The following is a 25,812-nucleotide window of genomic DNA, read 5'->3' on the forward strand; positions in this document are numbered from 1 at the left end:
CTCAGGCTGATGAATCACTGATGAGCAATCCTGCCACAGGAGTTTAACTCTGATCGTGCCAGAAGGGATTAGGATGGCTCAGCTCCTTCCCTGCACCCACCTTCCGCAAGGGCACTGTCCTCACCACATCCTCAGTAAAGCCATCACCCTCATTTCTCTCATCACACGGTGATTTTGGCACCCACCACAGCCCTGCCCTGCTGAGCTGAGCACATTCAGTGACCTCGTGGCTGCTGAGAGCCCAAACCCTGTTTACACCCCTCGGAGTCTGTGGGTGCTTCAGTCCTCAGTCCAAGGGTGGGGGAGTGCTCCTGCCTCTCCAACCTGGAGACTCTGAGCTCCTCTAACAGCAGCTGCCTCACTGACCCCTGTCTGGACACTCACAGGGCACTGGAGCAGTCAGAAGCACTGGCAGGTCCTGAAGCCTCAGAGAGGCAGTGATTTTGGGCATGTGCAGTCAATTACTGGAGCTCTGGGAGCTGCTGGAAGGGACAGCAGGGCCATCAGGGCCCACAGTTAAAAGCCTCAACCATCTCCTAAGATCCCTGAGTCCACACATGAGCCCAGTGCCAGCGTCCTCAGATCACAGGGTGAGAGCAGGGGGTGACACACACCTCCCAAAGAGACCCAGGGTGTCACTGAGTGTCATCCCTTGCAATCTGGCAGTTCATTAACTCAGAAGAGTCCCCAGCATCTCTCCTCTGCACCATGAACCACCTCACAACAGCTTATAACAAACCAGGGACCTGTAGTGCAGAGGGCAAAAGCCACCAGCTCTGAATCATCACAGGGAAGGAGGGATGAAAGCCACCATCGTGCCCCAGACCCTGGCAGCAGCAGGGAACAGGTAAAAGGAAAACGTTCAAATGAAGCACAAGATGAGGTTTGCAGATGGGCAGGGAGGAAAGCTCTGCACTCCTCCAGCATGGGAAGGACAGCACAAAATAATTGGGCTGAAATATCTAAGGGAAGACTGCCCAGAGCAGGAGAGTTCAAGACCATGAGCCTGCTGGTTTGAAGTTGTTCCCCATCTTCAGAAGTCACTCCCAGGCCTGTCTTTGCTGAGCCATCAGCACTCGGGGTGGGCCCTATGGACAGTCCCAGACCTGGCCAAACTCACCCTGTAGTAAGAGCTGCCACCTTCTGCTACAGCTTTTCCCAGCCCCCAAAGACAAGCTTGATCTGATCTGGGAGACCACATCTTGCTGTAGAAATTAGAGAGGTGACAGGAGTCATGTCCTTTCTCAGCATCACCCCATGCTCCACTCATGACCCTACAGCAGCTGCACAGCCCAGGAGGTGCTGGTTAAATGCAGCTCTCTGTGTTCCAGCAGTGCCAATAATATTGCTGGCTGCACACACAGCCTCTATAAAACAAGATACAGACGGTGAGAACCTGAGGCCAAAACAGTCTCACCATGGCTTTCTCCCAACCCCACCCTCTGCAAAAGCCAGAGAATCCTGTCCCTCAGACAGGACAACTCCTCACTTCATTCTTCCCTTCTTCAGAGGGAGCCCTTTCCAGGTCCTGGGGCTCTGTCTGAACCCTCTCCCTCCCTTGGAGGCACCTGGATCCCACAAGGACACTGCCCTAATGGCTTACATCTCATTACCGCGACCTCAATGTCTCTCCACGTCTCCCTCTCCCTTCAGCATCTGTCTCCACGGTACCCAAGTGCCTCAGATGAGTAGAAAAGTCCCTTTGTGTGTTTTCCCAACCCTTGGCTGTACAAGTACCGTTTAATCAAGCTCAGTAATGAAGGCAGAAATGAGCCAGAACAGGCTGTGCTGCCACGGGCAGGATCAGCACAGACTTTGAATCAGAGGTGGGGGCTGACCCTGCTACCCTCAGGTGACAAAGGGGACAGGAGCAGCAGTGGGGTCGGGCACCTCTGTGATGTTCCAAAGGATCCAAGCAGCCTCGAAGTTTCAAACAGCCCATGGGCACGTCAGCTATAATGCAAGTGCATGTGGTAAATCCCAAATCTGTTCCTACACATTAACACTGTGGGATATTTAATTCTCCAAGGTTCCCAGGCTTGAGTTTAACCCTCCATAAAAGCAACACTCACCTCGGGACCCCTAAAAGATATTTAGGGCACAAAGTCTGTGCTTTGGAGTGTACTCCTGGCTGGCACTGCAAGCCCAGATGCTGCTGCCAGCTCCCAGGCTCACTTCTGAACATGGTGCCTGCTCTCCAGGCTTGGCTTTCTCCCTCTCTCCAGGATCCTCCTCGCATGGATGCTGTCACCATGTGCTTTAATTAGCACTTCCCTCCAGCCTGGCCAACTCCTGCTTCCAGCATTTGTAAGATGACTTCCCCATCTGTAAATCAGGCATCAGAAGACATCTCTCCCTCCCACACCATCCCTGACATGAGTTCTGCCCTGCTGAGCATCCACCAGATGCTGTGAGGGGAGTCACACACCTGATGGAAGGCGCTTGGGACACACAGCTTTCCTAAACCCAACTCTCCATGTCTGGTGTCACACTGTCAACTCCCACCACTTGTTGTTTTTTCCCTCTCTGCTCAAATCTGCCAGACCTAGAAATGGCCCTGCATGAAGATCTCACCTTGTACAGAGCCAAAGGACATGTGTGGAGCTGCAGGAACACGGTTAAAGGTTTGCAACCACGATCTGAGATCATCTTAGAAAAGCCACAAAGCAAATAAAAGGCACTTCAAAGTGCAGAATACCAGAATGAAGTGGGTTGTGAAGGAATTTAAAACTCATCTTGTCCTAAGCCCTGCCATAGGCAGGGTACTTTCCACTACGCCAAGTTGCTCAAATAATCTGCAATTTAACCAGCCAAAATACCTGGGGTTTGTTCACCCCCTCATGGTCTGGACTTTGCCCCTCCTCTTCAGAGTGATTAACCATTACTATCGCTAGTAGGAAATTACTATTTCCCCCTACTCAAGATGAAGGAGAAACACATTTTCAGCCTGTGCTACACAGGTGCAAATGACTCCAAATATCTTTTATTTCTTGGAAAAGCACACTCACAATCCTGCTGCTGACATAAAACTCCCTGCAAGCTGTTCTGGGCAGGGACTCTCTCTGTGCTATACACTCACACAGTGCCTGTCCCAGCCTCCAGGCCCTACTACAATATAAATAATGATAATCCCTCACTCAGCAATACAATGAAACACTTGCACGGTGTTAAAAATTATTTAAAATTCATACCTACATTGGGAAATTATTCAGTAAACTCTAATTACTTATCAAAAGCAACGATGATAGTTTTAAGGAGAAGGAGTGCCCATAAATACAGAGCCATAAATAAACTGCTTCTCGGTAGCACGAATTAATTTGGATTTAATTGCTAGAAATTGCCATCAATTACTAAACATTCCTTGCAGAATAGGCAAATTCTTTTAAGAACAATTTCAATTGCTAATCGACAGTCTTTTTTGGTTTTTTTTTTAATTTTTCCTCTTTGTCATCCCTCCTCCTGCCAAGTGCAGGAGACCTCCCAGCCAGTGAGGTTCAGCACTTTTGGGGAGTAGAGAGAGACCTGTGAGGAGCCAAGGAGCTGCTCAGGCTTCAGGAGGTTTTACCACCTGTAAAACCCTGAAGAGACAGTGTAGGAGTGTCAGGGGATAGGACGGTCAGGACGGATGGAGACGAGAGATCTCTGCAGCCAGGGCTGGAACTTGGGGTTTATTGCAAAGGGCCTGGGTGCAGGGCCCTGCTGGGAGCTGCCAGGCACAGCTGAGAGCAGGACTGAGAGAAGAGAGGGGAGAGAGGATGAGAAGGTGAGAGAGTAAAAGGGTAAGAGAGCAAGAGCGTAAGAGAGTAAAAGGGTAAGAGAGCGAGGCTCCCGTTACAATACCATAAATCATCTTCTGTGTTGAATATTCTGATTCTCACTAACCAATCTAGTACAAGATACAAATCCTACAGCATTTACATACAGCCTATAAGAATCATTATATTACCATACTGTGTTACACTTTAAACCCTACAAACTCCTCTTTGGGCCCCTTCTGCCAAGCTGTAGGGTCTGCTCTGCCCCTTGGGCCTGTCTGCAAGCAGAGGGTGTTGTTCCATCAAAAGGGGATCACCTTCAGCCGGCCACACCATTGTTTTCCAGTTGTTCAGTAACTGAGGGATCTCAAAGCTTGCTTTCATTTCAATCTCGCTTATAGTTTCCATATTCTCAAAATCTTTTGCCAGACAATCATATTGATAAGGCTTTCCTGCTTCATCTTCCCCAACAAGACAGGAAAACCAGCGCTGAGAAACATCCCTGACACAGCAAGGAGAGTGATTCCTTGCAAAGGATCGAAAGGAGGGGACTGAGAGCTGAAGTTACACATCCATCACACATCCAGGGAGACAAACACCTCTCAGGGACTGCATCTCCCCACAGCAAAGCCATGGCAGATGCTGAGGGAGGCTCTCTGTGCCCCACTGCTCCTCTCAGAGGCAGCCCCTGCCCTCCTGCAGGAGGATGGTCCCACTCGTGCCGTGGGGCAGGACACGAGCCCAGCGCACGCCTGGCTGCCGCTTCCCGCCTCTCCGCGCTGAGCAGCCCCGCTATCGCTCCTGACTCATTTTCTGGTGTTTTCTGCTTTGCTGTTGGCATAACATCCCATCAGCACAGTTAATTACATCCACGCTGAGTGTGAAGGACAGGCTGAGTCTCGCAAGGAGCCGGCGGCTGTGCAATCCTTCCCGCTGCTCTCGCAAAACAGCTTCCATGGATGCTGACAAACCATGTGTGAGACGGCAGCTCCCGGGGGAACTCCTCCCTGAAACGCCAGGATTCGGGATTGCTCTCGCCCCCACACCCCTCCAAATCCCCCCAGTGTCCCTGCTGTGAGCAAACTCCTTGTGTTGGGCGTGTCCCATTCCTGCAAGTGTCCAAGGCCAGGCTGGAGCAAACTGGAATAGTGGAAAGTGTCCCTGCCCATAGAATATGAAATGAGCTTTTAAAGTCCCTTCCAACCCAAACCATTCTGGAACGCTCTGATCTCCCTGATCCTCATTGCCCAAACAGAGGCTACATACACTCCCAAAAAGTTTGCACAAAGCATAAAATGCAGAAGAAACATCTGCCATGTGCGAGACAGCAGCTCCCGGGGAAACTCCTCCCTGCAACACCAGGATTTGGGATTGCTCTCACCCCCACACCCCTCCAAATCCCCCCAGCGTCCCTGCTGTGAGCTCAGACTTGTGGCTGCAAATATCTTGTGTTGGGGATGCCCCTTTCCTGGAAGTGTCCAGGGCCAGGCTGGAGCAAACTGGAATAGTGGAAGGTGTCCCTGCTCATGGAACATGAAATGAGCTGTAAAGTCCCTTCCAACCCAAACCATTCTGGAACTCTCTGATCTCCCTGATCCTCATTGCCCAAACAGAGGCTACATACACTCCCAAAAAGTTTGCACAAAGCATAAAATCCAGAAGAAACCTCTGCCCTCTGCCAGCAGGGAAAGCCCCGTCACATCCCACACAAACCCACCCTGCTGATGGAGGCATTTGTACATCCATGGGTGAGAGCAGGCTGGAAGCAGAGGAGGGTGCTGGGAAGAGCTGCTCATGTCTACAGCTCGATTAAAGACAGAGCCAGGGTCTCCAGGACTGTCAATCCAACATCCAGGCACAGCTCCATCACTGTCCCCCCAGGAGCGGGCTGACAGTCACAGGAAGCCATGTGCCAGCCATGACAAGCAAAGCAAGTGACACACACATCTCCTGCTCACAATAACAGCCCTTCCGTGTCTAATCCATCATATTCGATGCAGATCTCTTACCCTGAAGTGTTGTCAATGAGGATTTAATTTAGTGCTAATTAGACAAATATTGCATGTTGAACAGCCATTGATTATTAAGAGACAGGGAGCGTGGCTTGGCTCAGCAGTGAGCATGGACACGCTGGATTATATCCGGGATGAGACTGGGAAATGTCTTGCTGTTTCTAATCATCAGATAGTAATTAACGTCCAATAACTTGTAACTTGGTTTATCATTATAGATTTAGGAAGGCAGTAATAGTACTGTATGCTAATTAAATATCAATTGATTATTTAAGGCATATAAAGATTTAGCAGCAAGGTAATAGATATACACAGTTGTTAAAGTTTAATATCCATCACGCAGCATTCTCCTGTTCTATTAAGTTAGTGTTTAATGAGAAAGAGTGTTGTTACTGTAGGAAACTTTTGGATGGGAGTGTCCAAAATGTTTGGCAGCATGCAAGGTTTGGAGTCTCTCAAAGGAGCAAGAAGTCAGGAAATTCGGAGCCTCAGGTGAAGTGAGGTTAAGCAAGAGGTGGTGGCAGAGCCCAAGGCACTCCTAAACCTCCTATCTGACATTTTACATCTCAGCTTTCCCCTCAATCCATGCAACCCCTCAGCAAAAAGAAAGTCAAGTTGTCAATTCCCTGCTGGAACAAAACTTTCCAACCCCAGCCCAGAACCTTCTGGAATCTCACCAGCCCACAGGGCAGCCTCATCCAACTGGAAGACACGCAGAAGAAGCTGAAGATTAGAGCAAACTTCCCTAAATAATAATGGGAAAGAAATCAATAGAGCCCTGGCATCCCCTCTCCCTGGTACCTGCCCCAGAGCTGCCTCTCCTCCCCACGATGGGGTCTGACCCTGTTTCCAGCACCAGTGATTTGGGAGGGTTGGGAAGACTGAGCTCCTTCCCACGTGAGAGATAAAACCAGAGATGAGAGACAGAAGACGAGCATCTAAAAGGGAAAAGATAAATGGCTTCTGAAGGAAAATAACCTGCTGGACTCCATGGGTTTGGCAGCACCCTGCTAAGTGCAGTATCAGTCTTGAAAACCACTGCAAGCTCAGCAATCACAGGACAAAGCACAGGATTCTGTCAGGGCTTCTTCCCAGAGGAAGCCAAGGCCCAGGACTGTCTGGTTTTCGCCACCCTGGATGGCTCCCAGCTTGGGGAGGTGGGCTAGGAGAGAGATGTAGCAGGGAGAACACGTTTCAGTACACAGAGCTGCTTCCTGCAGACAGGCTGGCCCTATCACTGATTTACCAGGCAATAAAAGCAAAATCAAGGAAAATGCCTCAACTGCACCCCTGAGAGTGTCCAGCCTCAGTTATAGAGTCTGGGCAGGCCCCAGCTGCCTCTTAAAAGCTTGTCTTGTACACAGTGGGTCTGACACGACTGGGGAAGGGGTCCAGAGATGGCTGGCTCTGTGATGGGTGCTGGAGCACGACACCCACAGCACGGAGAAGAGGAAAAGTGCTGCTGCTTGGGAGCACCACAGAAAAAGGCAGCAGGAGGCAGCAGGATGAGGCCAGCACCCATCCTGCAGAGGGCTGGAAGACCCCTTGCATGGAAGGAAAATCAATACACTCCATCATGGACATTCCCAGTTGAGGCACCACAGGATGGGATCTAGAGCAAGGCATCGGCAACTGCACATCTTTACTTCAGAAACCTCCAGAGTCCTTGGTGGCATCCCAAAATGCCAGTCCTGCAGCACAATGATGCCATGAACAGGCACACTCCTGCACAGGCAGATTCAGGGCATAAAGCCAGCTCCCCAAGCTCTCTGTGCCATCCAGCAGGATGTTACCAGCCAGCTGCAGCCTGAAACTACTGCAAAGGTGGCTTCTTGTACCAGTTAGGAATGAATTTTAGACTGGGCTGGGTCTCAGAAGCAGAGAAGCACCTTAGAACTCCCAGCCTGCTTCCTCACAGCCGTCCCAGACAGTGATTCCCACCTCAGGCTTCAGGCAGCTCACAGGCAGCAGCTCCAGCCTTGCCTGGGTCACCATCTGAGGCACCTCCAGTTTCCCCCCTGCCCACCAGGCTCCTTACTCCATGGTACAGATGAGATTCCATTTGTCTGACACAATTTCTCCTTGACAAACCTCTGCTGGCTGTGGTGCAGTCTCTTGTCCATTCTAGCTGATCACAAATAATTTTGCTTGTTTGCTCCAGAGCATTGCCTCCTACAATAGTTTCTCTCACTTTTCTACACCAACCACTAAATTTGCCCTTCCCCAGGGGTCTGGAGCATTCCCTGCCCTTTGGGATGAGCAGCAGCAGTCCTGACATCACTCCAGCCACTTCCCTGCAGAGCCAAGCAGGAACAGCATCAGCCCAGGTGATTTATACCAGAACTCCAGCAAGAGAGCTGAGCAAGGCTGAGAGAAACCTCTCTTAAATAGTTTTGCAGTGGAGTTTACCCGAGCTGCAGCAGGCAACAAAGAAACGTCAAGAGCAATGAGACAAGGCAGGGGAGGCGTCGTAGCAGATAAAGGATTCTTCAGGTATGAGACAAAACCAGCTTTGGAAACCTTGCAGAAGTGAGTTTAAAGTCTCCAGAGGATATCAATTGAGAGTCTGTCACTTGGTGTCAGGATAACTTTCTGGACAGCTCTCGGAGCTTGTTAAGTTCTTGCTTGGGCTGCATTTGAGCTCTGGTGGCAGCGCTGTCTGCAAGCACCAGCGCTGAAACCAGAGATGAAAAAGGTCTGCTGAGTCCATGCAGCTTTTCCATTATCCCTCCAAAATTCCCCATCATGACCTGCAACACCAGTGCCAGGCATGGGGAGCTCAGACAGGGTCGCTCCAAGACACACTCCCACAAGGAGGGGTTGTGCCTAAGCAGGGAAAACACTGTGAAATTGAGCTCCTCTCACCCCAAAACAAGGACTGATGTGTCCAGGAGGGATTTGTGGGCACAGGGTGGGAAATGCAGGATGAGAACGCAGCAGCCCGTGTAAAAGCAGGTGGCCAAACCAGACGGTCGTAACTCTGTCTCAGCATCACAATCTATGGCTCTGGGTAGGAAATAGCCACTTCCCCCACAGCAATCATTTCATCAAAAACCCTGCAAGACTCCTGCTGTTCCCACTAGCCCTGGATCCCTAACTTTAATTAAGTCCAAAGAGCCTTCCTGCAAGAACAAGGAGGAGAGGGTGACTCAGACAGCGCTGGGACCAGTCGGTGCAATTATCATATAGTTAAGAATATTAATTAAAAACAGCCCTCCCCCCAGTTAAAAAAAAAAAAAAAGGCAAACAAATCAATTCTACTTAAAGGAATATATGGGGATGAGGAGAGGGAGCAGGGAGGGTGACAGAGACAGAGATGGGATGCACTGTGAATGCTAAGAGGTTCCCACCGTGGCCACTGCCGCAGTCAGCCCCAGGCCTGGCTGCTGCCAACACTTACTCCCAGTCTCCTCAGAAATGGGCTCAATCTTCCCTTCTACCTGCTGCCGCATCAGAGCAACTCCTGTGATCACACAAAGGACTTTAAATCTTGGCTTTAACTGCCTTGATTGAATTAAATGCAACACCACGGCAAAGCAGGCTCCTCATTCCAGGTGCGAGCAAGGAGCCCTTGCTCTGCCGCTAACGGCACTCTCCCTCTCTCGGAAATGATGAGTTGCTCATGGGTTATGCTCTTTAAGAAAGGAAAAAAAAAAAGTCATCTGATAAAGTGGGTTATAAAACCGGTGATGGTAATAAACGGAGAGCAAGGAGCCTGATGCAAAGCCTGCAGAGAAGGCAGAACCTGCTGTAGGGACACACTATCTGAACCATGATTAATGCATGGCCACGGGTGACAGCTCAGGAGCAGTGCAGGTGCCACCCATGACACAGGGGACAACAGCAGCAGAGGGAACTCACCCAGACACCAGAGTGAGGATGTCAGGGGAGGATGAAGAGGACTGGCTCCCAAGTGTTGACACTGAGGGAGTGGAAGTGCCTGGTAGGCATTTTCAGCTCAAGGGCCTGCAGCCCTTCGGTGGAGATGCTTCCACCACTGTGATGCAGCTGGGATAAAACCCAACCAATGTTTCCAGGCAGGATCAACCTATTGGGATGGCCAACCATGACCTGCCAGCAATGCCCCCACAGCAAACCCAATGAGCAACATGCTGAGAAAGCTGTGACTCAGTAGCATTCTGCCCCAACAGCCTCTTTGACTGCAGGCACCACACGGGACAGGCCATGGGCACAAGGGGACAAGGCTAAGCAATGATGAGATAGGAACAGCCTTGCAGTGACTCCTCATCCTCCAACAAAGCTACTGTCCCATGAGTGAGAGCTGCAGGAAAAGGCATCTCAGGCATCTGAGTTTATGAGAGGGAAGGGAAGAGACACTGCAGGAAAGGACTCTGAGTGGAGAAAAGATGAGAGCACAACTCTGGCAGTCCCAATTCCTGCCTGAAACTCCCCAGGCCATGTCACTCCAAGCTGGACCTGCAGGCACCAGCACCACTACAGACTTGTAACAGAGGGTGGAGAAGAGCTCAGCTCCCTCCTCTCCTTCCATGTTCATCCTCCTTTCCTGGGACTTGCCTCTCAGTGAAACAGGGATAAAGAGGAGCATGCTCCTGTGGCTCCTACGAGTCCCGACACAGAGCAGATCTGTCACAAGAAGGTGCCCTGGGAGCATAAACCATTTCTCTTTATCAGCCTCTATTATTATCGCATTAATGGAACCTTCACTGGCAGGATGGATGCTCAAGTGCCCAGGAAGCACTCCTGGCTCTTTCCTGCCCCTCCATGGGAGCAGGGCACTCTGCTGACAAATCCCCAGGAGAATTACGGCCGAGTTCCGGGCACAGACACGACTATCGGTTCCTTTTTATGAGCCTTCATTGTTATTACCACCTATTTCTTTTTACATTCCTGCCAAAATACCAAACATTAATCTCCCTCGCTCCCTGCAGGCAAAACATGGGTAATTGGATTTATATGGGTTAGAAATTTGTTAGATTTTTATAGAAATATATATATACACACATGCACACATGCACACACACGGAGAAGATATATAAAACCCAGTGAAGGGATACACTATCCCACTAGAACTTGGGTACCAACTGGCTCAAGCCAAACCCCCCACATTTCTGTGCTGCCTGCTGGGCTTTAATTTAGGAGCTCATCCCTCAAAGCTGAACTTCACACACTGAGAGTTACCAGTCGTGGATTTTTCTTTGGTGCACCCTTTGCAACACCCTGGTTTTACCTTTACCCACTCCTTCTTCCACCTGACATTTTTCTTTCCCCCTTCCCAACTTTTCTCTCTCTTCTTCCACTTTTTCCCTTCTGGAGCCCCATTTCTCTCCTCTCCAGCTCCAGCCTGGAAGTAACACCACACACAAGCCTTGGCACACCAAGAGAAGAAAAAGCAAGATGTGTGACATGTCCTCAAGTGTCCCCACACTGAACCCATCAGCACTGGAGATGGCACAAAGTACCGCATCAGCATCAGCACAATTTGCTGATCTTTTACAGGATGAGAAAAAATATCTTAAATTTACAGCTTACACCACAACAGATGTTGTTCTCATTATCCTCCCCCTCCACAGAGAAACAGACTGGGAGACCCATTTGTATCCCAAGGAACAAGTCCGTCAAGTGAGCATAGTCATGGAAACAACTCATTTTAAGCAAATCTTGGGAAATATTCATAGGAAAACAGAAATATAAAATGTGAGTGTTTTGCACTGAAGAGCCGACCTTGAAGGGTTCTGTCAGGAAAGACAAGACCTACATATCAAATCCAACCTGCAGTAAACAACCCACTACAGGCTAAAAATTGTTGACAGGGGCTGTGGGGAAATTATTTTTCTCATTAAAAAAAAAAAAAAAAAAAAAGAAAAAACAGCACATTCTAACCCTCAAAGGCTGCTCACAAGGACAGAGGAAGAAGTGATAGTCACTGAATCAGATATTTCTTATGAACTGTCTGCTAGGCTGCAGTATCTAAAGATTATCACTTAAAACAATATGTCCAGCTGTTGTAAAAAGCATCCGTGGTTTAGGGCTGAGGAATGCAAGGAGGAGGCAAACTGTGAGAACAGTCAGGGGAACAGAGAAACTCTTTGGAAAGCAGGAAAGTGAAAGGCAGCCACTGTGCTCCCGTTTGGTTCTGCAGCGTTAACACCTAATCCTGTTCCAGAAACAAAGCCCTGAGCTCCAGGAGGAGTGTGCGTGATCCAGGGGAAGGACAGCTATTACCAGGGAGTTTATTATCCTTGCAAAAAGATCTCTGTACCCTATAGTGCAGGATTACCAACAGTTCAGTCTCATCCCCAGGAGGTAAATATCACAACTTGGAAATATTTCTGCCTAGTGGAGCTTAAAAACTTAGTGTGGGGGGTGGTTTGTTTTTTTGAGTTTTTTTTTTTTTTTTGCTAGACAAGAGGATGTTCCAGGGTTTGAATCCTGGCCCAGGAGATGTGACAGTGAGGGTCCCCTCCTCCCTCTGCAGAGCCCCACCAGCTCGCTGTGCTCTCAAAACCAGCATTTTCTGCAGCAAACCCCCAGTGTTGTGGTTCCAGCCTGTGTCAGCAGGACTCCCCAGCTCTCTGACACTGAGCCCAGCCCTACACCCACATAAAGCCTGCCCGGTGCTGGCTCAGCAGGACAAGGGCTGGCACAGGCAGCAGCCTGAGCCTTGCTGGCTGAAGGTGAATTCCCCAAAGCCAGCCCTGGATCTCCCCAAAGCCAGACTTGAATCTTCCCATTGCACAGCAGGACTGTGCTCTTGGAGCAGGGACAGCCAGTGCTGGGGACAACGAGCTGCAGGGAACACCAGCCTCAGGGACAACCAACATCAGGGACAATGAGCCCCTGGGACAACCAACATCAGGGACAATGAGCCACAGGGAACACCAACCTCAAGGACAAGCAGCCTCAGTGACAACCAACTGCAGGGAACACCAGCATCAGGGACAACCAACTGCAGGGACAACCAACCTGTCAGGGACAATGAACCACAGGGAACATCAACCTCAGGGACAACCAACATCAGGGGCAACCAGCCTCAGGGACAATGTACCACAAGGAACACCAACCTCAGGGACAATTACCCCAGAACAACCAATCTCAGGGACAATCAGCCACAGGAACAACAAACTGCAGGCATCACCAGTCTCAGGAACAACCAATCTTAGGGACAATGAACCACAAGGAACGCCAACCTCCCTGAGGGACAACCAGCCCAGGACCAGCCAACATCAGTGACAACCAGCCTCTCACTGCACAACCCAAGAAGTGGCTCTCACACAAACCAGCCAGCCCTGACATGAGCTGGAAACCAATATTCAACCCACAGAAAAAGACATCAGGACTTAAAGCTCCCTCCAGCACGTCCTTCACTGATGCCAACAAGGACAATGGCATGGCAGGGGCTGTGAGGCTGCTCCAGCCCCACCAAGGTGGGAAGGGGCACAGCCAGGGTACCAGCTCCATGGGCTCAGCATCTGCACTTTGGCAGCATCACTGGGCCAGCAGGCTGGGGAGGAAGGAGCCCTCCTGCAACCCCCTGACCTTTCTCCAACCACCCTTCCAGTGGCAGCAATATTACAGTGAAATTAGCGGGCACTGTAATTACAACTATCAGGAGCAGATAAGACAAGTTAAATACCAGCTACCTAGGGAGAAATTATTATGCCAGCCAGGAGGATCCAAATGCCAGAATCCATGGCTGTAATTTCCCTGAGTCGCCAATTACAGCTCCGCCACGCAGCGAGCTCTACCTTGGAAACGGCAGGTATATATTTAGCTGCTCCAGAAAAGTTTTTGGATAGGAGAGAGGGGGGAGGAAGGAAGGGGCAGCAATGGAGCAAGTCCTCACTAATCTGCTCTGCGCTAATCCCCACGCTTTTAGCATTTGCACACAAAGAGCAGTGACTCTCTTCCTGCTCCCCAGCAAGGATTTAACAGCAGAGATGTGGATGCATTAACGCCTCTTTTCTCTGCCAGGTCCCTGGCTGCTGTTGCAGGGCGACAGGTGAGTGTCACAACCCCCATTAACAGGCAGGTACACAGAATATCAGCGGTTTGACTGAAAAAAGAGGCCAAAAAAATGTGATTTCCTGACTTCCCAGACCTATGCCTGGAGACTGTGGTCCTGCCTCCTGCTCCTGCTGGTTGTATTTTACTGAGGTCTTGTTGCGTGCTGGAAAATAGACTGTGGTAGGTTATTACACCAAAAGAAAAAAAAGAAGAATCAAAGCGGCATTGTCAGAAATAATTAAAACCATAATTGCAAAAATAAATGGAAGAACAGCATCTCATGATGTTTTATTCGGGCTTTTTATTTTTAATTGGAATTGTTCTCACACTAGCTAATTGACAGAATACAGCCAGGCACGGAGTCCTGGATGCCAATGAGCAAAGCTAGCCTGACTTCTTGGTCTCCTCCATGGACAGGCAGTAGGAGAGGCCATGGGTTCACCAGAAGCAGACAAGCCCAGGGGATTTGACTTGAAAATTTGCCCTTATATACAGAGATAAAGCAGCTCTGTATTATTTAGTTTGGAAAAAAGCCTAGCTATACCTGCCTTAGCATCACCTATGAGTACCCATTCCTCTAATCATCACTGATAAACCACTGCTGTTGGATCCTTTTACAGATGGGGAAACTGAGGCTGAGAGCAACAGAGGGGCCTCCTTAAGTCCTGGTGTCCCTGCAGTGACAGCCACGGAGAAAACTCAGCACACCCCATCTCCCAGCTAATCCCTCCAACCTCTAAAACGCACTCTCTCCCTTAAAAAAAACCCCAACAATATTTCTTAAATACAGATAAAACTATAGAGCCTTGAAATTTTGAGCAGCTGGTGGTTGATGTCTTTATGAACTGTTCTGATGGCTGCTGTAAAGGTCGGTTTGCTGGCGGCACAGCAGGACGATCCCATTTCCATCCCCACTTTAACACCGTGGGAATATTTGCCACAGTTTCCCCTCTGGCTCATGGAGATGCTTCCACCACTGATGCAGCTGGGATAAAACCCAGCCAAAGTCTTCAGGCAGGATCAGCCCATGGGGGTTGGCCAACCATGAGCTGCCAGTGATGCCCCCAGAGCAACCCCAGGACGTGCATCTAACGAGCAGCACATGGAGAAAACCAAGACTCAGTGGCACTCTTCCCAAAAGAAGGAACTTAATCCTTGTTTCCACATCGAATCCCAGCTGGGAGATTAAAAAGTGACCATCTCCAACAGGGATAAAACCCAGCCAAAGCCACCAGGCAGGATCAACCCATGGGGATTGGCCAACCATGAGCTGCCAGCGATGCCCCCACAGCAACCCTAGGACGTGCATCAACGAGCAGCACATGGAGAATGCTAAGACTCAGTGGCATTCTTCCCAAAAGAAGGAACTTAATCCTTGTTTCCACATCAAATCCCAGCTGGGAGATGAAAAAGTGACCATCTCCACCATCCCTGGTGGCTCCCAGTGTGCTCCTTGCTCTGTTCATGTCCCAGACTGGTGGGTTACATCAGTTAATCCTGCCCCCTCAACACCCAAGCTTTGTGTTCCTGAGTCAGGGAAGAGGCAGTTTGGTTTGATTTTTAACAGTACACAGAGAATTTCCATACTGCCTTTAGTTCTCAGGAGAGGAAAGGTGCCTGACTATTATGGGAATTGTTTGTTCTTACAATAAAAAGGAGTGAATTACCAACAATCTTTGCTTAAAACAGAAATTATTTGTTGCTGATCTAAGATGACCTGCAAGTTGCCTGTAGATGGAGCCTGAGTTTCTGCAAGGATTATGCTGAGCCTCCCTCGGAAAAAGGGTGGAGAGCTGGAAATGGAAGCACCCAAAATCCAATACAGGAAACCCACAAGCAGCCTGAAAAGCCTCCAGGTTTCCTCCACCACTTTCACACAGGTTTGCTCGCTCTCCCAGCTCCTTTCTGCAATGCAAGGGGTGGTTAAAGGGCTGATCTTGGAAAGCAAAGAGCTTCCACCAACCCTGCAGGAGCCAGGAGATTTGCAGGCTCAGCCCATCTCACCACCAGGATGAGGGAGAGGACCTGGCCATCCAGAGCTAGCAGGACTGGGGCTAATTCTGCAAGAGCTACACACTGGAATTACAGCTCTCACTTTTTCCAAGCCCAGCTCCTTGGTTTGAGCCCCAGGAAAAGTGCCATTTGCAGGGAGGACAGCAGAGGACACCACCACCTCCTCCTGTGGGTGCACAGGAGAAAACACCATTTAGCAATAACACCACTCACTGGGAAAGACTTCCCAGGGCACTTTGCCCTGCCTGGCTCTTCATAGGAAATCACAGCCTGCAAATAAACATCAGCCCCATCCTCAAGATGCTCAACCTTTGTCCTCCTGCCTTCAAGCCCCCACCGACGCCACCTCCTTGGCTTGCTGTGCGCAATTCCCTGCCTATCTCCAGATCCTAAGGGAAGGTGGAAAACTGCTTGGCACCCACAGGCTGCAGAGGGGTAGCAGCAGGGAAACAGGGAGAGGAGGGAAGGGAAGGAGCACTGGGAAACAGCAGAGCAAGAAAAGATGGAGCAGACTGGGAGCAAATGGGAGCTGGGGGCAGAAACCTGCCTGCAGCAGGGGAAAGCTGGACTCGAGGAGGAGAAGGGAGGGGGTAAGAGCATGGAAAAGATGCCCTGGGGAGCATGGGTAGGAGCAGATGCCAAGGGGGGAAATGGATAAACTCAAGTGCTTTTGGGGCAGGGGCTTCCCCTAAGTGTCAGCACTTTGGGGATGCAGAGTTTCTTATGGGGAGGCTAAAACCTCCCACCAAGCCAGGGCTGCTTCACAAACATCCCCTCCTGAAAGCAGCACAGAAAAGGGGGCAGAAGACTAGAAATTAAAAAAAAAAAAAAATTAAAAAAGGAGATCCAAGTCAGCCCTCTGCTGGCAGCAGGCTCGGCTGGACGTGCAGGGGCTCCCCTGGGAGCAGGCACAGGCACCCATCCTGCTCTGAGCAGCACCAGCATCGCCTCCGAGAGCCCCAGAGCCACACTTCACTGCAGAGACAAGTTCCAACAGCAAGGAAAAGAGCACCAGGGCCAAAGGCACCTCTCTTGGGGACTGTCCTTCTTTAAACTGCTTTACTCACACAGCTCAGGTTAATCATCATTGCAGTTCAATTAGGAAGAGCACAAGGAGACCCCAGGAACACGGGGTGATGACAACAAGCGTGTCCCAGCGGGCAGAAAAAGGGACAGCATCCCAAAGTCTGGCACTGAGCGTGGTGGGAAGAGGGCAGACAGGCAACCAACACCTCCCTCCACAGCACAGAACCCACAGAGCCTCAGCCAGAGCCTGATCCCCAAAACCACCAAACACTTCCCCTATAAAGACCACCTCAGGCACGGAAACCTGCCCAGGTGAGCACAGCTCCCTCTGCTCAAAGCAGCAGCAGCTCCTCAGCCCTGCGCCGGCTCGGCTGCTCACGGAGAGCGTGTCAGGCTCTGCTTGGGCCATCCCCGTGCCCGGCTCTGGCAAGAGCAGCTGCTCTCTGCTGCAGAGACCCCGATCCTTAGGCTTTGAGCGAGCCTCGGGTGAGGGGCACACGCTGCTCGCTGGTGCAGGCAACGCAAACAAACTCCTCCGGGCTCTCTTGCTCCACGCTCACGTCCCAGCACCCCCGAGCTCCTTCCCCCAGTCCCACAGCTCCCGGATGAACCAGCTCGGGTCCTCCCGGGGCTGCCTGTAGCACGCACAGCACGACCCAAAGCCTCGCTGCCCTCCAAAAAAAGGCTGGGCTGCTCCTCTGGCCGCGATGCCTGTGGAGAGCTGCGGTGCTACCTGGGCACAGCACCGCGTACACCTGTAACTCATTCAGGGAATGAAAGGGATGCTCGGCCGGGCTGTGCGGCACAGGAGTGACCCATCTGCATATCAGCCGCCTGTGTTTCTCCTACAGCAAACAACGTAAGGGAAAGCATCCATCAGAATTCATAAGATGCACCCCTGGAGTAAAAGATTGATTTGATATTAACGGATTCGTGCAGAGACTATAAAGCGATCGAGGAAAACACTGACACCTCGGAGGCATCGCAGCCCTGGAAAGCCGCTGGCAGTGCAGGCTGGCACCGGTGCCAGCAGCACGGACCCCCCTCCCCTCTCACACAGGCACAACTTTGGGGTTTTCGGGCAGCACTAACTCACTGTCTGCCACCGAAACCCCCGGGTCGTCTCCTCGTCTGGCACCCGCAGCCCCCCCAGGAGGTTGCCAGAACCCCGCGCTGCAGCCCGAAAAGCACCGAACGCAGCCGTCCCTCCACAAGCGCTCGCACGGGGTGACCCCACCACCACCACGGGGACAAGCTGCCATCCGGAGTGTCCCCTGCCACCACGGGGACAAGCCCCTGGGACACGCGCAAAGTCTCCAGCTGGTCCCAGGACCCTCCGGCAGCCCCGCCGGGCACGGAGCATCCCCCAAAAGCCGCAAGCAGCACCCCCGAGCCCCCCAAGCCCCCGTGCAGCTGCTCCTACCTGAGCGTGGCGCTCTCCCCTTGCCGCACTGTCACGTTGTCCATGGCTTTGGGGAAGGTGGCATCTCCGCTGCGCACGGGCACTCCTGCGGGCACAAGGAAGAGCAGCCTGAGACAGAGGACGACCAGGCACCTCCAGGGCAGGGCCAAGCACCCACCGACCCCCATCCTGGGCAGCGGGGACTTTTCCAACAGGCAAAAAACACACCCGACAAGGCGAAAAGGGGGAAGGGGTGGGTGGAGAGGAGGGATGGGGGGGAGCAAAACCACCGGGGCGAGCGCTGCGGAGCTCCACGGAGATCAGGAGAGCCCCCGGCAAGGCTGGCTGCGAGCGCTGAGCCTGCCGAGCGGCATCGGAGGGAGTCCCGCTGTCCTCGGGCGAGGGAGGAGGACGGGAGGGCCGGGGGGAGGAGGAGGAAGAGGAGGAGAGAAGGTGCGGAGCACGAGATGAAGGTCACAGATGTGTGGCTGCTGGAGACGCTACTTTCAGCTGCAGCTGGGCAGGCGCTGCGGAGATCTGGCATCAAAAGTTTATAACCCACGGAGGAAACGTGAGTGTCTGTGAAAGGAAGGGGAGGGCGGCATCGGCACCGGGGGGGACACAGCGGGCCGGGGCTGGGCTGTTCTCCGGCTCTTGAGCTTTTGTTTAAATCACAGAGAGAAAGGAGAATTTAAAAAAAAAAAAAAATTAAAAAAATTTTAAAACCCAATAAAGCTCCCAAAATCCCGGTTCTGTCGCAAGATCGAAACTTCCCCGCGGAGCTGCAGGCGATGTCCGCGATGCTCCTGGGCTGTGTCCAGAGGGTCTCGGAGCCCCGCGGGGCCGGTGGCTGCTCGGGCTGCGGCTCAGGCGCGCAGCGGGGCGGGGGGGATGCGGGGGGGCGGCGGCGACGGCAGCACCCCGGCCCCGGCCGGCAGCATCCCCGGGGTTGTCATGGCAGCGGCTCCAGCGCTGCCCGGCGCCTCGGCTCCCGCACGGCCCGAGCCCCGCACACGGGCGGGCGGGCGGGCGGCAGCGGGGCGGGATGCGCAGGAGGACACGCACATTAACCCCTGCCGCGCCGCGCTCCCGCACGGGCACCGGGGACGCCGCCAGCCGAGGGACCCCCAAGCCTTCACCCGCTTCAGCCCGCTTCAGCCCCGCTGCAGAGGGGGCGTTTCTCTCGCTTGCCCTCCAGGCCAGCAGGTTGCCCAAACCCTCGGCCACCGCAGCATCTTTCCCTGCCTCCACCTGTTGATGCATATCCCTGTGGGGACTGGCTCCAGTTCTCTCTCTCTGTGTGAGAAACAGGGTCCTGTCCCCACGTCCTTTCCCATGGCATAAAATAAGACAGCTCCAGAGCATCTCCTCTCCTGTCCCCGCTTGCTGACACTGAGATCCTTGAATTAGGAAGCCCAAGGGCTTCCACCCTGCCACTCACAACAGAGCATCAACAATAAATTTCAACAAATTTCCTCCTCAACAATAAATTTCAACAAATTTCCTCCTTTGGAGACACCCATACACCACCATTTATCTCCTCAAAGAGCATCTGGAGGCACCAAGACCTTGGTGACCATCCAGACACACCTGTGTGTGCCCACAGAATGAAAACTGACCCTGTGCTGCCAGGATTCCTCATGCAGTTCCTCAGCCCAAACCAGGCTGGACCTTGGCTAGGTGCCTTCCTCCAAAGGACATCTGCCTCCTCTGCTGATGTATCCCAGGGAACCTGTCCCTCTCAGGGCTGGAGGAGGGAAATAACCACCAACAAAGGAGTTTTGGCTAATTCAGGACCCCGACCTCATCCAGAGATCCAAACACAGCTGTTAGAACTGATAAAGGGGTTTTGCAAGGAGTCTTCAGTGATCCCAAGCCCAATTTTCAGCAGAATAGGTTCTTTGTACGTGGCAGTGGGACTCAGTGACCCCAAACAGCCACTAGCCACAGGCTGGCACTGCAGGGATGTGTGCTGGCAACCCAGCACCAGCTCTAGCACCAGAGGGATGCTCTCTGCAGCCTGGATAAATAGGGCAGCCTGGGAGCCCAGGGAAGCAGGGAGAAAAGCAGGGCTGGGTTTTCCATCAGAAAGCTCCTCAGCTACTGAAAAGTTGCCTTAACCCCGAGTGTGCAGGCTGGCTGCTCCCATAGCAGGGATTCTTTGGGAGGAGGATGGGAGAGGAAGGACACTCTGCTCCCTCCTGAGCTGCTCCACTCTGCCATGGAGGAGCTGGAAGGGAGGGAGCAGCAGGGGCCAGCACAAACCCATGGCAGCCCCCAGCAGTGAGACCACGGGCACTGCTGAGCCTCACCCAGCAGCAGGATTAGCTCCAGGGGACAGGGATGCTGCAGGGACCACAAGCTCTGCTGGGTAAAGTCATGTTTACCCCTTGGGATAGGAGCTGTAGATGTAGAGTGTGTGTAGCACAAAGCCTGCCAGAGCCAGAGTAATCCAGGAGAGGGAAGATTTATAGGGAAAAAAAAGCCTGTCTGCCTCACAAAGAGACTCTGAGGAGGCCGGAGAGCCATGGATCCATGAATGGATGCAAAGGCAGGGAATGAATGGACAGACAGAGAACTAAACTGGCTGCTACAGACAGGTAAGGGGATATGGGGCATCAAGGAGGGGAGAGAGAGGGCTGGGAAATGAATGTGATCCATATCTATGTAGCTGGGTAGGGACCCAACAGCCTGGAATGGCTGTGCAGGAGACTGCAGGAGACATGGCTCAACCATGCTCATCTCAGAGGCCACTGTGGGCACCCGGGGAACCAGAGCAGCCTCTCCTGGTTTGGTATTCTGGGCCACCCCATCACAAACATGTGCCAGTCCCACTTGTGAGGTTACCAATACCTCCCCAGTGACTGCACTGCCATCAAATGATGGGACGTGGGAGAGAAAAGGGCAGGAGGGAAAAACTTGAAATCCAGGAGGCTGCAAAATTTTCACGAAGCACAAAGTCAGCAGACACAGAGGCAGAGGCACTTTTGCACCGAGACAGTTGCAGACCTGAGGCTGCACAGGGTGGCTCCAGTTCAGGTCTGTGGCTAAAAATATCGCCTGGCTGAGAGGGACTCAAGGCTGGCACAGGCCCTGGGGGCACCAGGCAGATGGCAGTGGTGGATCCTGCTCCTCACGGTGACGTTAACAAGCCCTGACCTTCTCTCATCATCCCAGAGGCTCAGGAAGAAACTGAGCCGGCAAGGACGAGTCCCTGCACCTCCCCGGCTGTCGCCTCCCAGCCCACTGTCAATCTCAGCTGTTATTAGTGGTGCAGTTTAGCCTCCCTCTCCCTCCGAGATTTCTCCCTCGTTGCTCTAATCAGGAGCTTGCAAATGTCAGGAGTACAGGCCTGGAAGTAATTAGTGAGGGACCAGAGCCTGGGGGCTGTGGGGGAGCTCAGTCACTGAGCTGCTCCAGTGTCAGACTGGGAGTCAGCCTGCAGCCACTGGGACCTACGGGTGGCCATGCTGGGTTTCATTCCCCAGCCTCATTCCTGCTCCCAGATGATTTCCCTTTTCTCCACACAGCTCAGGGCACACTGAAATGCTCACTGTGCAGCAGGGAGTGAGTCCAGCTCCCGCGGGATCAGTGCAGTGAGGGAGGGAGGGACTGCAGCACCACTGGGACACTGCACATTTGGCCAGCAAGTGCCACCTCCTCCTCTGGGACACTGCCTCTTCCAAAAGAGATCCAAGGACCATTTCTCACTCCTTTTAAACCTGCCTGGGTAGGGGAATGCAAGGAAACATGGACACAGCTGTACCACAGAGGTGTGCTTCACCCTAGGACAGCAGCCTTTCCCTCAGTGGGCACAACAAACCATGTGCTTGTCACAGTCCTCAGCAAGCAAAGAAAATTACATCTTAAGACAAAGATAATGGGAAAGAATGTTGGGTTTTTTTTATTTTTTCCCTTTCTCTGAGGTGAACTTTGCTGTCTCTCAGACATTCAGCCTTGTTCAAAGGGGTTCATGGGGTTAATTAAACCGTTGCTCAAGGGGTTAGTGCTGCACCCAGGAAAGCAAAAACCCAGCACAGCTGTAGGGAAAGGCAGCCCTTGGAGGCCTTGTGCTTTTTTAATCAAAGAGTAATCTTTGCTCCCAGGGATTCACCCTCCAGCACTGGTGGAAGTGGAAGTTCTCCAGATCTCCCTCTGGAAAGCCCAGACAAGACTTTCAACAACAACAGCTCCTCTCTGGTCCCCAGCTGGCAGACAGCCACAGGCACTTTTTTCACAAAATTGGGCTCTTTTAAGGCATCTCTTTCCTGGGGCATGGGGAATTTCTAATCCTGAGCATCTCGGCCACCCTACCTGGCCAAGACATATGTGACACCTCCATGGTGAATGTGGAGCTGTGTCTTGGTACCCTGCATCCTCCAGATGGTGTCTGGGCTCGGGGCTATAAGATTGTTAACTAATTTCTTTCCACACTATTATCCCCTCCTCCCTCTCCTCCCACCTCCTTTTTCTCTCCCTCCTTCTCTCCATCTGTCTCTACCCCTTTTCTTCTCCACCTTTCTCTTGCACACTTGCAGCTGCTAATTTTTCCCCAGCAGATTTGGCAATCCATCCTGACACCTCTTCCCCCACACCCCACAGCCCCGCTTTGTGCTTTTTCCCGTTTGCTGCTGAATATTCTCATTTCTTCACCCAAAAGAGATGGCACGAGCACAGGCAGGAGGAATACACATCCTCCCTGTAGGAGTGACGGGGGGTAGGACGGTCAGGAAGGATGGAGATGAGAGATCTCTGAAACCAGGGCTGGAATTTGGGGTTTATTGCAAAGGGCCTGGGTGCAGGGCCCTGCTGGGAGCTGCCAGACACAGCTGAGAGCAGGCCTGAGAGAAGAGAGGGGAGAGAGGATGAGAGGGTGAGAGAGTAAAAACATAAGAGAGTAAAAGGGTAAGAGTGCAAAAGGCAAGAGCTAAGAGACAAGAGGTAAGAGTGCAAAGTTCTTGTTACAATACAGTAAATCATCTTCTGTGTTGAATATTCTGATTCTCACTAACCAATCCAGTACAAGATACAAATCCTATAGCATTTCTATACAGCTTATAAGAATCACTACATTACTATACTGTGCTACGTTTTAAACCCTAAAAACTCCTCTTTGGGCCCCTTCTGCCAAGCTGCAGGGTCTGCTCTGACCCTTGGGCCTGTCTGCAAGCAGAAGGTCTTGTTCCATCAAAAGGGGATCACCTTCACCTGGCTACACCATTGTTTTCCCGTTGTTCAGTAACTGAGGTATCTCAAAGCTTGCTTTCATTTCAATCTCGCTCATAGTTTCCATATTCTCAAAATCTTTTGCCAGACAATCATATTGATAAGGCTCTCCTGTTTCATCTTCCCCAACACCTCCCCATGCAGGGAGAATCACATCTCACTGTCCTGGGACAAAACTGAGCCCCCACCAGTTTGTGGAAGGGGCACAAAGCCAAGCATCACCCCTTTCCCAGGTGGAAAGCCTTGGGAATGGGATCCACAGCTGCACTGACCACTGCCAGGCCACTGCCACACACACACCTCCCCCTCTCTCACCTCAGCCTCTTCCCAGCGGAATTTATTTATCCCACTTAATTTTTCCAGTTGTTTTATCTTGTTTTATCTTCAGACTAAATCAGGCTCTCTCTGCAAACGGAACTTTTATTTTCCGTGCTGTTACATTTAATGCGTTTTATCGCACGAATTCAGCAAAAGGGGAAAAAAAAAAAATTAAACAACCTGCTGAGGTAATTGTGGGAAAAAAATGCGACTCGTTCTTCACATTGATCGTGGTGCTTGAGCTCCAAGGGCAGAAAATCCAGACTGGAGGCTCAGGCTCCTCATTTACAACTGGCTCAGGGCTGGTTTAGCAGTCAGTGCCCAGGTAGACCCTCCAACCCCATCCTCGTGCCCTAAATTCACACACAAATCCTTCCCTCTTCCACAAAATCCCCCCAGGGCCACACAAACCCAGCCTGGAGTCAGGATTACAGCGTGGGAAGGCAGGTCATGGTTGAGCAGGACCCACAGCAATCCCTGGGGATTTTAATGGGATTACTCCACACTTAATGCTCAGCTGCAATCCCCGGCTGAACCCCGGCATATGGCACGTTTAAAGAGTGTGTAAACCTGACAAATGAAATCCAAAACGGAGGCAGCTCCACAGACACCCACCTGGAGCAGTTAAAGCAGCCTCCTCCTTACACCAAATATTAAAGGAATAAACAACACCAGCTCTGAGAACGCCCGGTGCTGCTCAAGCAAAGCTCGGAGGGGCTGGGACACCCAGGGGCAGCAGAACCATCACAACATCACCCTAAAAGCTTGAAAAACACGGATTTAATTTTCCTGAAGCATTTCTGACAACCATCCAGCATGATTTAGGGTTTTTTTTTAATTTTTTTTTTCCTAAGGAAAGCAAAATGTTAAGATTTTCTCTGTGATGCCAAGATTTTTTTTTTTTGTTGCCATTTCTGATGGTATTTAGTTCATTTGGGCAAATTTTCAACTTCTGTGCAGTCCCTTTCCCTGAAACTCCAACTCTAGAGGGAAGGAATGTTGGGGGGGCATTACAGACATGTGACATTTTGCTTCATTGCCAAAACATTTCCATATCAAAGCAGCCAAAGTTCAAGCTGCCCTAGCAAGGACATTGTCTTGGAAAAAAAACAAAACCAAACCAAACAGCACAACAAAAATCCATCACGGTGCACAGTCTCTGCCAAAGAGATGCTTCCAGGAGCCCTGTCCCAAATTTCCCACATCCCTGGGAAGCAGACAGTGACAGGACAAGGGGGAATGGCTTTGACCTGACAGAGGGCAGGATTAAACTGGATATTAGGAAGGGTGAGATAAATTGGATATTAAGATGTGAGGGTGAGAAGCACTGGTCATTTCCAGAGAAGATGTGGGTGTCCCATAAGGGACCACATAGGATATCCAGTGCCACCCCTGCCATGGGCAGGGACACCTTCCCCTATCCCAGGGTGCCCCAAGCCCTGTCCAACCTGGCCTTGGACACCTCCAGGGATGGGGCAGCCACAGCTTCTTGGGGCAGTCTGTGTTTGACAGGCTTTTCTTGGGGCAGTCTGTGTTTAACAGGCTTTTCTTGGGGCAGTCTGTGTTTGACAGGTTTTTCCATCATTCATACCTAATGACCCCTCCCTAGGACAAGGTGTGGAGGCACAATCACATTCCCAAATTAGTCCAGGAGTAGGAGAAACCCCAGAAAAAGGGTTCTGGAGCACAGATGCTGAGCCTGGGCATGAAATATGCATTTGAGCCCTACCAGCCATTACAGACTGGAAATGGAAAGCAGGATCTGGGATCCACCCCTGCATCTACCACACTCTCACCCTGGCCATGGCACACAGGGAACCCTCAGCTTCCCCCACGTTCCTGGAGCAGGAATGCTTCTCCCCTCTCCTGGGAACATTACAAGGCTCATTTCATAGACACTCACAAAGTGCTCTGTGAGCTCTGCGCTGAACTAATAAAAGAACAAATAAATAGATATCACATCGCCCTGTTTATCCTGTTTCTAAACACGAAGCCATCGTGTAGCCTCGGGGCTTATTTACAGAATACAGAGATGCAGGAATGATCAGAGAGCAGCTGTGCCACCGACACACCG

At 51.6% G+C, this 25,812-nt stretch overlaps 1 protein-coding gene across 5 annotated transcripts in view; it reads right to left on the reverse strand.

The window, feature by feature from the left end:
- The window catches only part of LOC118695693 (opioid-binding protein/cell adhesion molecule homolog), a 309,233-nt gene that overhangs the window by 91,661 nt on the left and 191,760 nt on the right, over positions 1-25,812 (reverse strand). For 2 of the 5 annotated variants that reach the window (XM_036397403.2, XM_036397404.2), the window contains exon 2: positions 18,216-18,300. In XM_036397403.2, the coding sequence (XP_036253296.1) occupies positions 18,216-18,300 (85 nt within the window). Of the gene's footprint in view, positions 1-18,215; positions 19,178-25,812 lie in introns of those variants that run through there. The other 3 variants (XM_036397405.2, XM_036397401.2, XM_036397402.2) reach the window with 3 other exon arrangements.

The sequence above is a fragment of the Molothrus ater genome, chromosome 22, assembly GCF_012460135.2.
Source record: "Molothrus ater isolate BHLD 08-10-18 breed brown headed cowbird chromosome 22, BPBGC_Mater_1.1, whole genome shotgun sequence".
Lineage (NCBI taxonomy): Eukaryota > Metazoa > Chordata > Aves > Passeriformes > Icteridae > Molothrus > Molothrus ater.